At 40.0% G+C, this 17713-nt stretch overlaps 1 protein-coding gene across 8 annotated transcripts in view; it reads right to left on the reverse strand.

Annotated features, from left to right (window-relative positions):
- The window catches only part of Marchf1 (membrane associated ring-CH-type finger 1), a 748496-nt gene that overhangs the window by 72876 nt on the left and 657907 nt on the right, over positions 1-17713 (reverse strand). For 7 of the 8 annotated variants that reach the window (XM_042263091.2, XM_076553275.1, XM_042263092.2 and 4 more), the window contains one exon: positions 1278-1357. In XM_042263091.2, coding sequence (XP_042119025.1) covers positions 1278-1357 — 80 coding nt within the window. Of the gene's footprint in view, positions 1-244; positions 1007-1277; positions 1358-17713 lie in introns of all 8 variants that reach the window. The other variant, XM_042263084.2, reaches the window with a different exon arrangement.

The raw sequence follows: 17713 nt of genomic DNA on the forward strand, positions 1-17713 counted from the left end.
AACTCAGTTTCCTTTTCCACCTCTATTCCAGAATAAGCTGTTGACTAAAAGGAAGGGGATAAATCTAATTCTGTATGTTTTTTGTACCTATGCTCATAGTCTTCTGCTTTTCAATTTTATCACCTTATATCCAACCTGTAACAGTACAAATGAATGTCATGCTTTGAGGGAAGTCTAAACATACACCGAGCTCCAGCCAGAACTATGTTTGGGTGGCATCAAGTCTCTCCTTTCAGCTACTGACCTGCACACTTCGAAATTATCAGACCCATCATCATAGGCATCAGGAGGCTTCTGAGCAGAGGTGTTCACCTGGAGCCCCGAGTTATCCACACACTGGCCCCCTCCTGGAGCTGCCAGGATTTCAATACTGGAATCAGTTTCTGAAAAACTTTTTGTGATTGCTTCTTTTTCCCTAAGTGTGTGCAAGCGTTGAGACTCTCTGTGGCAGTATCTGCCTTTACTCCCTGAATGGCTCCCTGGGGGTCTCTTCTCCTCCAAGGAACCCCTTGGCAAGGGAGGATTGCATTCTTGGTACTTTATGACTTTTCCTCTACAGATGTTTAAAGAATGACTCTCATATTCCATCAGCTCTTGGTGCTTTTCACCTTTGGATCCCAGCTCAACGAGTTCAATTCTGTCAGGAGTGGAGGACCCAGCCAAGCTTCCACACGGCTTATTATTATTTCTCCTTCGTCGAGACAGTCTGAATTTAACCTGAGCTCGTCTTTTTGCCTGAACCCAGTGACTCTCATCTGTGGAAGAAGAATCTGAAGACTCCGTATTAAGTTCTCTCCACCTGGGACTTGAGATCTGGAGGTGAAAGTCATTTCTTCTCCCTTTTGCTTGCTCTTCTGAATGCTCATATCTCTGAGAGACCCTTCTCCTTCTCCTAGGCTTCTGTTTTACTGGTGTCTTACCAGACTCCTTTCTAGCATGGCTCAGCACCATGACAGGGGTGCAGGGCTCAAACGCATCTTCTGACATGTCATGCAAGATGGAAGATCTAGATAAGGCATCAGACAGAGGGTGGGAAATGGGAATGGAAAGGAAAGTCATGGGAAGACAAAGAGAGAAGGAGAGAGAATGATGAAAACGACAGCATGGCCAGAAGTTGGTAAATAAAGATAAACTGAGGAAAAACTAAGCAGGGTTTGGGGCGCGAGGTCCATGGACAAGACAGAGCAGAAGCAGGAGCAAGACTCTCAGGTCAGGAAACAAAACTACAAAATACTGGTCTAAGAAACATGGAATAGGATCATGTACCCGGGACTTACCTGCAGATGTCCTGAGTAGATGGACAGACAGACAACCTTGACTGGCTCCTGGGAGCTGTCCCTGTGGTTGGGCTGCTTGCCTGGAGGAACAAGTTAGATAATTTGGCATCTTGGTTAAGGTAATACATGGTTGATATCTTGCTTTTTTTCCACATATTTAAAAAATTACAACAAGCGTGGCTGCTCATGTTGCTCATGATGCAGCTCGTTGAATGTGGGAAGTCAGGGGGCTTGTTTTGCAAAAGTAAAACTCGATTGAGGAACTTGAAACAGCTGATGTGCTGCACTGCTCTGCTGTTGCTTCATTTGTGAGAGAGGAAGATGATTCCACAGGTTTCTATTCTACTTACTATAAGCTCCGAAATGGGAGAGCTCAATTTGCCTGGGAAACAAATGAGTATGTTAAGGTCCAAATGAAGTCAGGGGCTGCAATGGCAAGATGTGAGAAAGGCCATGATAGGCTGGTAAGCGTGAATAATCAAATTGTCATCGGGTGGCTAGATACGACCTTGAGTTTGCAACAAGGCCCCATAAGACCATATGTTTGAAAACACTTGGTAGTAGTTAAAAGCCTGCAGCTACCACTGTTGTGAATTCATTACTGGAGAAAACAAACCCATCTTTGAAAACATTGTTAACCTTTTCTACATTTTTTTGCCCCTCCCTATTGCATACTAACTTTGAGGCTAAGAGCCTGAAATAATTCAAACAGTTAGCACAAAGTTAAGCACATTTCACCAAATTCTTTCCTTTGAATCCCAACAGTTCTTGACTCCACTTCTGCACACAGTTATGTATAACACAGACAAGGCTGATAAGTTAGAAGCAAGGGTGTGCTGGTGATTTACTCTTGGACTTACACTGTGGCTTTATCTAATCTTTACAATAATTTCACACATGGGAAATAATTGGCAGGTCTGGGTTATTTAAACCACCTCTGCATATTCAATCAACACAATAAGTGTTTGTAGTGAACACTATAATTGTTTCTAAGTACAGTTGAGGAAGCTGAGAAATTGAAGTAGCTTTTGGTTAAGACATAGAAGAGGGAACATTTGGATGGAGAATCTGGCTTTGTCCTGCTATGTTCTAATCACCAGAGATGTAGCCTTTCTCCTTTGCACAAGGGAAAGCAAGCTGATGACAGGTCCACATTCTGGTGTGACTGACTGCATCAGTAAAGTCCACAATTTTGTCGTGAAGAAAATAACATTAGGAGTAGAAAGATTGCAGATTTCAAAGTATTTCTGAAAACTCTTGTGTTAGAAATATGGGAATGATCTCACACTTATGATTGTGTGGTTCAGAAAATTCTAAATCGAGAGACAAGAGAAAAATTGTGTAAGTATTCATAGTTGGCTGAAAACTGGCATTCTAAGAAGGTCTAAAATCTGATCTCTGAATATTCTCTCTCTCTCTCTCCCTCTCTCCTCTCCTCTCCTCTCCTCTCCTCTCCTCTCCTCTCCTCTCCTCTCCTCTCCTCTCCTCTCCTCTCCTCTCCTCTCCTCTCCTCTCCTCTTCTCTCTCTCTCTCTCTCTCTCTCTCTCTCTCTCTCTCTCTCTCTCTCTCTCTCTCTCTCTCCCTCTCTGGGACTCATATAGTCTAAAGTAGCCTTGAATTTTCTGTGCAGATGAGAATTACCTTGAATTTATGATTTCCCTGTCTCCACCCCTTCAAGTTCTTGGAGTATGCCACTACATTGGACTTCTAATCTCTGGATCTCATATATGTGTTTCCTTCTGTGACAAAAGAGTCTTTATATACATGATTAAGTTAGGGATTTTGACATAGAAAGATTTTGCTGTAAATTTCCAGCAGGTTCAACATAATCATAGAACCCTATAAGAGGGAAGCAGTGGGGTTAGGGTAGAGAAAATGAAGAACAGAGAGGTCAGACAGAAGGCCTGTGTTTGGGAAGGTAAAAGCTCTGAGCTGAGGAATGCAAATGGTCTGGAGATACTGGAAAGGGCTAGAAAATTCATCCCTCCTTTGTGTCTACGGAAGAGCTTGCAATTACCTTGATTTTATCCCAGTGGGATATGCGTTTGGCATTTGATCACTATAATTATAAGATAATAAATTTGTGTATAATGTCAATTATTTTTTGTTAGTCTTATACTACATATAGAAAAATTACACTTTTTTCTATAGTTTGGATAACATCATTAAAGAAGAGATTGAGACATTCCAAGGGGATGAAAGGATGCCATTGTGAATGCATTCTCAGCTTGATGTACATCTTTTGTGGACTTCTGATTTATACATTTCTATCACCTTATGAATGTTGTCTCTTTGGATATTTGAATATCTTTCAGTATCAACCCATGTTCCATGATAGTCAATATCTGTAACAAGACTCCTTTCAAGTTCTTTTTTTTTTCTTTCAGAAATAACACCGTTTTGAGCTGTCAAGATGGCTCAGTTGATAAAGGTGGTTGTTATCAAGCCTGATGGCCTGAAGTTAGTCCTCTGGACCCATACAGTAGACAGAGAGCACTGGGTCCTGTAGATTGTCCTCTCCCCCACTCATGCACTATGGTATAGACACGCCCCCAATAGATAGATAGATAGACAAATAAATAAATAAATGCAATAAACAAATTCATAAAAGAACATCTCTGTATTCTTCTAACTGGTACAAAGCCAACATTTATAAACCGTATTTCTGTTCATTAAACATTGATAGTAAGTTTCCTTAGATTTGCATCTTATACCCCTCACATATCCATAGAGATTAGCAGGGAGCTCTGAACGCACTAGGCAGTGAGTGAAGACCATTTTTGAAGACTGATGCTTACTCACTTTACAAAAATGAATGAGGCCTCAAGTGTGCTCCAATTGCTGCTGATGCTATTATGGATATGGACTGCATCATGGTGAGCACAGGTATGTGTGGCTCTGGTGCTGTGCAAAGACATTGAGAGAGGAGTAATAATAACAAACTCACTTTGTAAACTCATGTGTCTGCACAAATATATGTTGTGTTATGGGAAACATTTGTCACGGAATAAGCACATAGAACAGGAAAAGCACACAGCTTCCTTTGTAGAGTGTTTGGGTCCACAGTGACACTGAATCATGTAGTTTTTGCATCTGTAGCTTTTTACTGTTTTGTTACTAGGAAACAGTCAGTTTTCCCATAAAGTACACTCAAATAGGTCAAACCAAAGATGACTTTATCCATGATCAGCTGGTTATCTTGTTTAACAGAAGATAAGACCTGTGTTCTTGAGCATCCCCTGAGCTCACCTACATTCTGACTGCTTCCCACCCATGGTCTGTACCTATCTCCTTCTCTGCTCTTGGCCTCTTCCGGTTCCCTTTCTTCCCCCGAGAGGAACCTGAAAGTGTGCAATAAGTTAATATCCCAGCGAGTAACTCCTAGACTAGAGTCAGTGGATACGTGTTTCTCCACTCTGCAGAAGGGTCAGTTCTAGAAAGTTCCATGGTGACGCTTGAATTTTTCAACAAGTCTCTAGCTGATTAAAAGCTAGTTTCCCTCTACTATGAATGTGTCCTGTGGTGCTTCCCAATTCCCTGTCTTACCTTCTCCATGTCTTGTTTTTGTTTCCATTTGATTGCTTTTTTTAGTTTATAAAAAGCCGCTTGCAGCCCACTAAGAGCATCTAGGTGAGCCCATGCCTGCAGCCCACTAAGAACATCTAGGTGAGAATATATCTCCAGTCCACAAAGAGTATCTAGGTGAGCCTGTGCCTGCAGCCCACTAAGAACATCTAGGTGAGACTGTGCCTGTAGCCCACTAAGAACATCTAAGTGGTACTGTGCCTGCAGCCCACTAAGAACATCTAGGTGAGAATATATCTCCAGCTCACTAAGAGCATCTAGGTGAGCCTGTGCCTGCAGCCCACTAAGAACATCTAGGTGAGACTTGCCTGCAGTCCACTAAGAACATCTAAGTGGTACTGTGCCTGCAGTCCACTAAGAGTATCTAGGTCATACTGAGGTTATGACCTGTTGACTCTTCTCATAGAAACAGAGATGCAATGAACTCCAGCTTATTTCACTTTAGATTTACTTATTCAGAAAACATGAATTAATGGTCCATGTACTACAACAGATACTGTGATGAATTAAGAAGCAGCATCTCAAGGATTTTTGGTTTCAAGGAGATGTATATAATATGTGATTTATGGAGCCTGCTGACAGGTAGCCTGATGAAGGAAGAATGACCACCACAGAGTGGAGCAGGGTTTAAAGTGCCCAGAGGAGCCAATGCTTAACCTAAAAAGGAATAAGGAGAGTAAAATTGGAGGAGGTGTTCAGAGAGAGATAAGAGTGTGTAAGTGTATAAAGAGCAGAGGAAGAACTGCTCAGAAATTAATAGAATATGCAGGATGCATGGGAAGATGTGTGTTGTTAGATTGGAACTAAGAATCTATGTATGTATGTATGTATGTATGTATGTATGTATGTATGTATGTGTGTGTATGTATGCATGTATGTGTGTGTATGTATCATCTATTATTTAACTATCATTTATCTATTTATCCACCAATTGATTAATTATTTAGTATCTATTTCTTTTTTTTTCAATATCAGAGCTTTATCAGGAGGAAGAGGGGTTGAGGGGGAAATAAGAGAACCAGGCCTGGGGAAGGACCACGTGCAGAGAGAGAGAGAAAGATGGTGGGGGAAGAGAGAACAGACTTAGTATCTATTTCTATCTCTATCTGTTACCTGACTCCCAAGTTTTATATCCCTTAGTTTGTATAAAACTGCATTTTGAGTAAATGGGCAAAGGCAGGTTATTAAACAGTGGTGTTAGAAACACGATTAGTCATTTGGAAACTGTAAAACACTATCTTATAAATTGCACTAGCTCAGGTGGATAAAAGATTTAAATATAATAAAACCATAAATATATGTGAAAGAAATACAGTTACATATATTTTTAATATTGTGGAATTATTTATAAGAATATGAAATAAAAAACAGGAAAACCTATAAATACAAGGGTTTAAAAAAGAAAAGCTTCTAATTTATAACAAAGAAACACACACTCAAACAGCAACACAACCATAGGTGAAGTGCACAGGAGATCTGCCACATTTTATAACACATACGTAGCCAAACGGCCAATTTGCTTAAGTCAGAGATCTCTCACAAATCATGACATAAATTTCCATTAATAAAAATGAATTAGACACACAGACGGATAGTTCACACAAAAAGAACTGCAGAAAGCCAAGAACCATGTTTATAGTAATCTCGATTTCTACAAGTAAACACATGCAAAGTGAGTTAACAATGGTCTGTACTTTCACTGATCAAATCGGTACATTCAAAAAATCTGATCATCTCGACCCTGGGCAACTAAGGTATAAAAATGCAACACTGCCATAGACCTTTAGAGGTATCTTACATTTTAAAAGATTTTATTTTTATTTGTGTGTGTGTGTGTGTGTGTGTGTGTGTGTGTGTGTGTGTGTGTACACATGTGTGTGAGAGACCTGTATGTAGGTGCTGCTAGAGAATAGAAGGAAGCATCATGCCCACTGGATCTGGGGTTACAGGTGGTTGTGAATTCCCTGATGTGGGTGCTGGGATTAAAACTCAGGTTCCCTGTAAGAGCAGCAAACACTCTTAATTGCTAAGCCATCTCTCCATTCCTAACCCCATATTTAAAACACTTGTTAAATTGTTCAAAGACAAATTTCTATAAGGGTGCTCACTTTAGCTATTTGTAAAAGTGAGAAATTAGAAATATCCCAAATGTTTAACTATTTACTATGAAATATTACAAGCTATTAAGTAAAATCAGGTATGGCATACATATGCACATATACTCTTATGCCAATATTTTAATATTAATTTTAATTTGTTTTCACTTTAAAATTTCCTTTTTGATATTCATGGTATGTGGCACTGTTACAAAAGAGTATTTCATACAATTATACAATGCACATTGAGCATATTCTACCCTATATCACTCTACCATATACACATGAATCTATTTTAAAGAGGAAGATTACCTTTCAAAATTGTATACAGTGTAATCTTGCTTGAGAAAATTGTATTTTGTTGGTGTCTATTTGCATATTCACATGAAAAGTCTGAACATAGAGAGCTCACTGTTGGTAGTGATCATCTCTGGGAGGGAGATGTGTTGTGGAAATCTTATTTTTTTAGTTTTATGTTTCTATAATTTAAAGTTGTTAGTTTTAATGACAAGAATACTTTTCCATCATACTGACAATTATTTGTGGATTTCTCTCTCTTTAATATTAAAGTGATTAATATTATTTACTCAACATTTTTGTTAAACATGCCCCTCTTCACTTAAATATAATCAGTACACTAAACAAAAGTAAAATTAGCATGAGGACATGAATTCATGGATTTTGTAACTGTTTTGTAGAGATCCCAGAGTTGTAACAAGATGTCAAATGACAGAACTCTTTAGATTTATTCTTAGGAAGTCCTGCTTGCCTTGATTAATGGAATCTGTCCTGCTTCCTGAAGAAGGTATGCAGCAGCCACAGGTTCACAGGTCTCAATCTTGGCTAAAAATTGGAATTTTGGGGCAAGTTTTTAGTAATAATGTGTCTGAATATGAGATCCCAGTACAGGAGTGGAGATCAGTATTCTTGAAAGCTGCACAGTGACTCTAAGGTATACCTGGAGTGAAGAACCACTGACTTTGGCTGGAGACACTATCTTACTCTTAGTTTTCTATCAGATATTTTTTGCCAGGACTCCAGTGAGATGATTACTGAAAGCTTGATTTGTTTATGAGATGCACGCACGCACACGCACATGCACACAGAGACAGAGACAGAGACAGAGAGAGGAGAGAGAAGTCTTCTCTAAATTCCCTAAACCTCACCTTCATTCATCTGCAAGAGATCTTGAAACTTGACATAATTTTGCTACAACCCTAGTGGAGGAGAAGGAAGGTGTGACTTGGGGATATTTATAGTATAAAGACACTCAAGTTGCCGGGTGGTGGTGGCGGCGGCGGCAGCGGCGGCGGCGGCGGCGGCGGCGGCGGCGGCGCACGCCTTTAATCCCAGCACTTGGGAGGCAGAGCCAGGCAGATCTCTGTGAGTTCTAGGCCAGCCTGGACTACCAAGTGAGTTTCAGGAAAGGCGCAAAACTACACAGAGAAACCCTGTCTCGAAAAAAAAAAAAAAAAAACAAGAAAGAAAAAAAAAAAAGACACTCAAGTTGTCCTTTGCTTCTGACTACTTGTGGCTGAATGGTATGAGAGAAAATGAACAATGGAAGATGATGTTATCCTTGTCTTCCATTCATACACTAGACACAGTGTGGGAAGCAGGGATGAGGTTGGGGCAGTGTATATGAAAGACTCCCCGGAGTCTGTTTGGAAGAAACCATGACCTGATCCTGAAACCTGATCCTCCTTTCCATGTTCCTCTGTCAGTTCAGCATTCCAAACAGCATGGGCAGTGGGAGGTATAAGCACCCAGAACACATGGATCTAGCTTTGTTTTCTCCTAGGGTAACAGGAGGAAAGAAATCCACTTAACCTGCGCTTAGCTGAGACTGCTCACCTATGTAAATAACCAGGGGTCACCATAGCTGCAGCAGTATGATTTTATTACAGGACGGTAGGAAAGGTCATCTAGCCAAGAGGCCTAACATTTCCAGTGAAAGGTAAAACTTGAAGTAGGTTGGAGGCTGAACCTGGCTTAACTGTAAGTGGAAAGCTGGTCCCCAGTTCCCCAGCCAGGAACACTTCTGCATCCGGTGTGTTAAAAATCTGGAGGACAAAACTCTACCCAGAGGCTGCCACAAGATATTAATAAAGTCGAAAAGAAGAAATCTTGAGAGATTGTTCTTGACTGACTTGTGAGCTGCCAGTGACTTTTTTAAAAAAATATTTTACTTTTCATAATCAAGCATTTCCCACATCATCAGCACTGGGAGGGAGCTCAGGGTTGAAAATGCAGACAGAGATCATGATTAGAAGTTCACATTTCCCCATCTAGTTACAGAAAATTACCCAGTGACATCCTGAACGTTTTGTGGGATTCCTAAGAACCACCACTTAGCAATCATCTGTGTAATGGTCTGACCACACAATCTAGAAGGCTCTTAAAGTGAAGTGTTTTGACGTTGTTGTTTAAATTATATTGCTTATTTATTTGGCAGGAGGAGACAGAATGGCTCAAGGTCTGGGGCCGACTTGAGGGAGTCAGTTTTTTCTTGCATCATGTGGGTCGAGGGATTCAACTCAGATTAGCAGGCTTGTCTGCAGTTGCCTTTACCCTCCGAGGCATCTTACACCCACCTTCTTTGAGACCTGTGTAGCCCTGGCTGGCCTGTAACTCATTATGTAGACCAGGTTCATTTTAAACTCACAGAGATCTATCTCCCTGCATCTGCCTCTTCAATGCTGTACCACCACACTTGAAGTTGCTGTTGTTGTTTTTAATCCTATGGAGTATTAATGAAATATAAAGGGAGAAAACTGTGGCGCATAAAAAGTAGAAAAGAGCCGGGCGGTGGTGGCACACGCCTTTAATCCCAGCACTCGGGAGGCAGAGCTAGGCGGATCTCTGTGAGTTCGAGGCCAACCTGGTCTACAAAGCGAGTTCTAGGAAAGGCACAAAGCTACACAGAGAAACCCTGTCTCAAAAAACAAAAAACAAAAACAAACAAACAAACAAACAAAAAAAGTAAAAAAGAGAGGCTGCATGGGTGGTCTTAACAACTCTTTGGTGCCTGTTATTTGGAAGGAATGGAGTACCTTTTAAGGGAAAACAAAGTTTGCCCTTGATAGCCGGCATCACTTGGAGAGGGGCTTAGAACAAGATGAGGCTCTTCTAGTGAGTCATAAATAGAAAGCATAATCAATAACAGGGAAATGTAGCACATGTTTCCTATTGAAATACAGAGTCAAATAACCAAAACAACCAACTGCTATTGTTTTGCTACATGGCTAACTGGTCATGAAATGGTCATGCATGTCAAACCACCTTCTTCTTTTTTTTTTTTTTTAGATTTATTTATTATGTATACAGTGTCCTGTTTGCGTGTATTCCTGAAGGCCAGAAGAGGGCGCCAGATTTCATTACAGATGGCTGTGAGCCACCATGTGGGAGCTGGGAATTGAACTCTGATCTTCTGGTAGAACAGCCAGTGCTCTTAACCTCTGAGCCATTTCTCCAGCCCCCTCAAACCACCTTCTAAATACTTCCATGCTACAGACATGTGCCAGCCAACCTGGCGATGTCACTGCTGCACCTCAAGTGGGTGTCAACTGTTTCTTACTTTCTGATTCCACTTGCACCCACCTGCCCTTTCATAAGCCAGAATAGGAGGGAGTTAATTCCAGTAGGGACAATGCTTAATCAAAGTGGAGAGTAGGAGGCTGTGCTTATGTAAGCGATCTATCTCACTCCAGTGGAAAAATCAGAGAGACAATAGATATTTCCCGGAACTATCAGAATCCTCAGAACCAGGTCTCCCTGAATTAACTTAAAGTGTACCTTCAAGTTGACCACCATGGCTTACAGTTCCTGAGACATTTCTCAAACACTGTACCTGCAAAACAATTCTGGTCAAGCATATTGTTGTAAGTAAGGATCAAACTGAGAAGCACTTGATGGGGATGAAGATGGCAATGACAGAATTTTGGAGGTAGGCAGACTAACAAGGCGTCTTTTCGGAGTGCTAAAGGAATTTAGTGAGCTGTCACTCAACAGTTCCCAGGATGGATGAGATTTGGGTGGAAAGGCAAGCATGGTTCGGTTCTAGTGTTTGCAGAGGAAAGGTCAATGAGAATTACACAGATACGCCATGGTTAGCTGTTCCCAGGCTTTATTAACTGCCTCGGAAATGTCTCTTAAAGAGAAAGGCAAATGCAGCTAAGCTGGCTATCAAAACTGCCAAAGCCTTCATACAATCATGCCTCCAAGTGTCGATATGTAGTTGCTAGGCGACCTTCAATACACAGAGGCTGAGATGGAGGATAAATGCACCAGCTCTAGTCCTTCAATTCCTGGAGCCATCCTTAGGAGGTTCCCCTAAAGCAAGCTCTGCTGCCACACCTGTGTCTTTTACATGAGGTATTATTCTCTTAACGTCTGTTGTTAGCTCTCTTAAAGACACAGTCTCATAGCTCCGGCTTTCCTTATTCACTTCGATGCTATCTTGAATTTCTGACTCTCCTGCTTCTGTCTCCGAAGAGCTGGGATTCCAGTTGTGTGCCTGGTTTCATGCAATGCAAACGTCTGAATTTAGGGCTTCCTGCACACTAGGCAAGAACTCTACAAACTGAGGCACATTCCCAGCCCATTGGCTTATGGTCTGTTTCTGTCTATCTCATTTTTTCCTTCTTCCCCAATCCAGTTGCCTGTGACCATTTCCTAAACACGTTACTTGCAAAGGCACGTGTCTTAGGCTCTGCTTTTGTGAGAACATACACCTTCATGTCAGTGGATTAGGGCAGTTGTGCTGGCAGGCAGAGGTTGGTGGATCTCCAGGACCTGCATGAGTTGCACATTAGAAGAAGAGGTTGGCTGACTGTTGATACTGAACCTGCTGGCATGCACTATTTTCATATTCCTGTTTGTGTATGATTCCCATCTACTGCGTGCCCAGTTTGTAGGTCTGGTGTTCAGTGTCTGTCCCACTGTACAGATAGCAAGTCCTATATCCAGACTTTCCTTTAACTTACTAAGGTTAATTACTAAGAAATAAAATAGTAAGAGTTCTTATTGCCTTTCATTTTTTTCTTTTGTGTTCTGCATTCCAAGGAGCTCTGAGATTTTTATTCTCCAAGTTACCATCCTTATCACATACTTTTCCTTCTTAGAAGGGTCTCAGTGACTCCTCACTACTTAGCAAATTAAGTACAAGGACCCGTTTGGTATGTAGGGATATTTTTGTCTGAATCTAATTTAAGTTTCTGGTATTGACTCATCCATTTCTCTTAGTTCCTGTGTTCCAGCAAAAGCTAGCCCATTTGCAATTTCTAAACATGACTGTACTTTTGTTTCCATGCCTTCGTAGAGCGAAGATCAACAAAGTTCAGGCGTGGAGTGTCCCTCAAGACTAGGCAATTTTCCAAGCTTTGCACCCATCTGTTTCTCTGCACTCCAAGGGCCTTCTTTAGCCTCTTGTGGTGTATTTATCTTGCTTTCTTCCAGAATTTATTTTCATCACCCGTATCCTTCTCTAGCCATTGCCAAGTTGCCACAGGCTCCTACAGCTAATCTTTTTTCCCTTTCACTGCAAACTAAAATGAAGAGGCCATGGCTGCTCATTGTGGAAATGATGTCTTCATGGTGTCCTGCACTGAGCAGGCAGCCAATAGAGAGTCCTGGAGCAGACTTGATCTTAATCATTGTTGAATTCTGTTTAACTGAGAGCTTGGTGAGAGTTGAACTGAGTTGAATTGTTCTTAGTAAATCCTTTCCTGATTGCAGGAGAGATAGAAATGACAATCATTTCACAATGAACAATGAAGAAGTTCAGTCCTGAATTGTAGTGAGAGCAACCCCATCTTTTAACAGAGTAAAAGAACTGGGGTGAAAATCTTATTTAGACCTTGAGACCCTATCCTTGGAAAAGGGAATCACAAAGTGTATGAAATAAGTGCCAATCACCTGTTTTCTTTGTCATACATATATATTCCTATTTAGAAAATGACATAATTATAGCCTGCAGAGAAGAGCATGTGTTTTAATGATTTTGAAACTGGCAGGGGCTGTTCAAAAGGAAAATGCGGTAATTGAGGGTAAAAATGAATCAAAATATTTTAAATGCATGGCCTCATTCAGAAGCAATGTATTGTTTTAATTTGCTAGTTGGTACATTACAAGAACTTGGGTAATTTGTTCATCCCTTTAATAGGTGCAAGATTGAAATGGGGATGGGAAGGGAAAAACACCAATTGGTTGGATGAGCAGAATAATATGTTCTTCGAAATGAAGCATTCTTTATAATGGTTGTTTACTTCAGAAAATTACACTGTACAGTGCATTGAAATGGGAAAAACAAACAGGAGGCCAGCTGCATTAATTTTTATCAAAGTTATTTATATCATCAGTATAATTAAAGGCAGTAATTTCAAATTAGGTTTTTGAAGAATCCATTTATAGGCAACACAAGGCAACTTGTCTCCATGGCATCTCAACCATGTGCTCTGGGGGTGGGGGGAGGGCAATGTTAACTACTGCCAATTGGCCTTGGCATTCTGAAAATTAATTATTGTTTGAAAAGATTCTAAAGCTGTTACCTCTCGCTGCTCTGACCAGTTAAGATCCATTGCACAAGGAGAGCCCAATAAATAATTTATGGATATGACATAGAATAATCATGCATAATCATTTACAAATGGATTCGTGCATTTAGTGATATATTAATGATACACAACAAGCAGCATTCTAGAAACTACAGATGGGAAAACATTACACAGAAGCTATATATATATATATATATATATATATATATATATATATATATATATATATATATATAGCCCCCATTAATTTCAGAAGCAGTTCCTGAGCAGCATGCTGAAGACTTAAATGGAAAATGAAATATTATACTGGAGCTCAGGAATAGAAATTTTTCCCTAAAATTACCCCAAAAACTTCTCTGGTGATGAAAAAGATACTCCAACCACTTTAAAATGCACACATTTAGAGAGAGTCCCCTCTAATTCCCGTTTAACACATGACAGCATTTGCAATGGCCGTCATCTAGCTCTTGCCTGGCCAATAACGGGAGTTCATTTGTTAGAATGTCCCCTGCAGCTCTGGAGTGGTGGAACTGTATCAGTCTAGTGTTATACGGGACACCTTCTCATCGGTTGCCAGTTCCAGCCTTTCTGGCACCCTCTTTACAGCCATACAGAATTTGCTCAACGTTTAAGTTTTTCTCTAGTATCATAAACTTTTAGGGTTTATTTATCCTCATGATGATGTGTGCCCCCACCCCGATAGTCCGTCCTTAGGTCCTCTTTTCACTTTAAATAAGTTGGGAATCCATGTTCAGATTCATTTATTTATTTTTCATTTTAAGGTGTATTGTATGTGTATGTTGGTGGGTGTGTATGTGTGCATGTGTCTGTGCATGCTTGTGTGTGTGTGTGTGCACGCAGGTATATGTATATGAGTGAAAGTGCCTATTAGAGGTCAGAAGGTGTTAGCTCTCCTGGAGCTTCAGTCAGAGAAGTTATGAACTGCCTGACATGGGGTCAGAAACCAAACTAGGGTCCTCTGCAAGAGTAGTATTCCTTCTTCATCACTGAGCCATCTCTCCAGCCCTTTCCATTTGAAATGTCCAGGTTTAGAATATACATTTAGAGCTGTGAGAAATAAAATTCATCTGAAAGACAGGAAACAGGAGACAAATGGTTACAGGAAGATTTTGGACAATTGTGGACCTTCAATGTCCAGCTGTACAGTGTTGTACCTTATTTGAGATGCAATTAGTGAGTGGTCTTGAGGAAGAGGTGAGAGTGATAAGAAGTTTCTTGATGTGGTATGGCATTATGGTTTAACATTTGCAGAGTAATGCTTTGAAATATATTTTATACGTTTATTAGAAAAACAAATATCTTTTAAAGTGGATTCAAAAACATTTAGGACATTTTTCATTGAGTTATTTGCCTGCCTACTTCTGAGTTATATGAGTGTCAGCATTTTTGTACAATTTTTTGGTTCTATGTCCTTTACCCAAAGAACACTTAAGTGCAAAGGTTTTAAATCGCATTAAGTTTAATTTATCAGCATCTTGTTTTATAACTTGTGCTAGTGTGTCTCATCTAGAGACAAGCTCTTCATACTGAAGGTCACAGATTTTTATCTGTGTTTTGCTCTAGTTTTACTCCTTATTTTTTGTGTTATGTTCTAAGAATTATCCCAGGTCAGTTTTTAGTGAGAAAGGTTAAGATTCTTTTTTTCCCTTGTCACTATGATTTTGTTACAATTGCATTTCTTTGATAGATGAGTTATATCTGGAAGTTAGCAGTCTGTTGGAAACTGGATAAAAGGTTACCATTATTTCAGCAAAGCATAGCATCTGAATGCATTGTGTCCTTACCCTAAGATTTTGTCAAAAGATGAAATTAAGAGTGAGATGCTGGGCCGGGCGGTGGTGGTGCACGCCTTTAATCCCAGCACTCAGGAGGCAGAGGCAGGTGGATCTCTGTGAGTTCGAGGCTAGCCTGGTCTATAAAGTGAGTTCCAGGAAAGAGGCAAAGCTACACAGAGAAACCCTGTCTTGAAATACTATAAAAAAAAAGTGAAAAGTGAGATGCTAATTTCTGTGTCAGAAGATATTCTGAAACATCAGGTAAATCACAATATGGCATAAACATTATTGGCTGCTCTTGTCAAGAGCAGAAATAAGCAGAAAGATTTGACTAATTCATGGCTTCACCAGGGAAGATGTGGGAAAAAAAAATGCTGAGAAAGTATAGAAAAAGGTGAGTGTGGATCAGCTGTTATTTGCTAGAGAGTTGACTATGGATAAAAGGGAAGATGTATTATTTACTTGCTGGTAAAGTAAGTATGTCAGAATTTCTGAAACTATGTTTTAAGTGGGTTCAGCTGCAACATGTGCCAGTAGTAGACCTGAATATCCTCTACATGGTGTTGCTTTTGCTAACGTGGAGGAGGCAGAATTGTGGAGTCATGCCATTTCACAGAGATTTGCAAGGTGGGCCAGAAATGTCAAGGACAAGGGTACTGCAGCTCTGGAGCCACTGCAGAGTCCTGGCAGATCTGGTGAGGCTGTTGGATGGACCTACACAAGAGAACCCAGAAATGTAGAGCAACAAGGCATGGGACAGGTAGCAGCAGAAAGCTGTGACAGGCTGTTGACATCATCTGCTGCCTTGGAGAGGATATCTGTAAATATGAGACTACTTGGTCCCCACCAGAGCATACCCAGGATGTCGGACTTGGACTTAAGTCTTGCTCTGATGGTCTCACTACTCTTTTTTGTTTCTTTATTCTTGGTTTTGGAATAGTAATATTTATTATGTCCCTTTCACACCACCATGTCTTGGAAATGCATATATTGTTATTTAAAAATGAATTTTTTTACAGACTTACACCTAAAAAATAACAAATCAGATGAAATTTACAATTTGAATGTTTGAACAATGCTAGAATCGTTGTCTGTACAACTCTTAGGAATTGAATGAATGCTACTTGCAAGATGAGATAGACCTCTATCTCTTCACAGATGAAGATAGAATGCTATGGTTTTTATAGAGGTTTGGTCTTAATCATTGGTCCATATGACTGAAGGCCTTACTCCTTAGTGCGGTTGTAGGAAGGTGGTGAAAATTTTAAGAGGCAGGGCTATGCCTTTTCATATAGACTAGGCATTCTTGAACTGATAACCTTTTTGCCTCACTCTTCCAAGTGCTGAGATCGCAAACATACTCTACAACACCCACACCCAATGTGATTATTATAATATATACTGTATGCAATGAATGTCTGACATATGACCATTGTTATATTCCAATGACCTAATGTAAAAGTAAAAGTCAGTGAACAGGAAACATTTTGCTTTAACATCATGCCTTCATAAAATAATAATTCATATGGCTTGAAATTTGTTCCTATGTTTGTTATAAAATATTCTTAGCTACTCCTTCCATCCAGTTTTGTAAAAAAAAAAAACTGTCAAATATCTGTCATGCAGGTTTGGCAGATAGTGTTGCTTAGTAAAGAAAACACAATGGGAAATATTTGTAAAGATAATAAATAAGATCAAATAAGAAAGTAGATTAGAGATTGAGTAATTGACAGGCTGTTAAACACAGGGTTAAGAGTTTTGTGGGTGAGATGAAGATGATCAGCTATTTGGCTAGTGAAGATGTAGGGATAGTGACAAGACAGTATACCTTTAGAAACCCTTATCGTGTGTTCTTTGTCCTTATTCATACCTCTTCCTCACCCCTGCCTCAATCCACAGACCACCCTAAGGAAAACCAAGACAGAGTTCACCAGCGTTTTCACAATTTGAATTTGTACTTCTTTGAATACTGTAAACAGAGCTAATGGGCTAATCTTATGGGAGTTTGGAGAATAATAACATTGAGAGAGATGTGGAGAAAAAAAGGCTTGCCTCATGGTTTTTCAGAGGATATCAAGGATTCTATTAAAACAACAACAACAGCAGGCCATTCATGTGATATTTTGGCCAAGAATTTGGTTTCATTCTGTTAAGGCCCTGAGCATATGACTGAGGTTGAACTTGATAATGAGCTAATTTTTTTTTTTGTCAGAGGAAATTTCAAGATGGGAGCCTTCAAGCTAGTGCTGAGAAAGCAGTTATAATTGTTGAAGAAGTCAGTACCACTTTAGACAAAGCTCCAGTACTCATCTTATAGAGACCCAAATTCACTGCAAAGCAGAAACTGAAATTGGAGAGGTTCTCTGCTCCTCACATACAACTGCTTTGGGAAGTGTTTTTGTAGA

The sequence above is a fragment of the Peromyscus maniculatus genome, chromosome 17 (assembly GCF_049852395.1).
Source record: "Peromyscus maniculatus bairdii isolate BWxNUB_F1_BW_parent chromosome 17, HU_Pman_BW_mat_3.1, whole genome shotgun sequence".
Taxonomy (NCBI): Eukaryota; Metazoa; Chordata; class Mammalia; order Rodentia; family Cricetidae; genus Peromyscus; species Peromyscus maniculatus.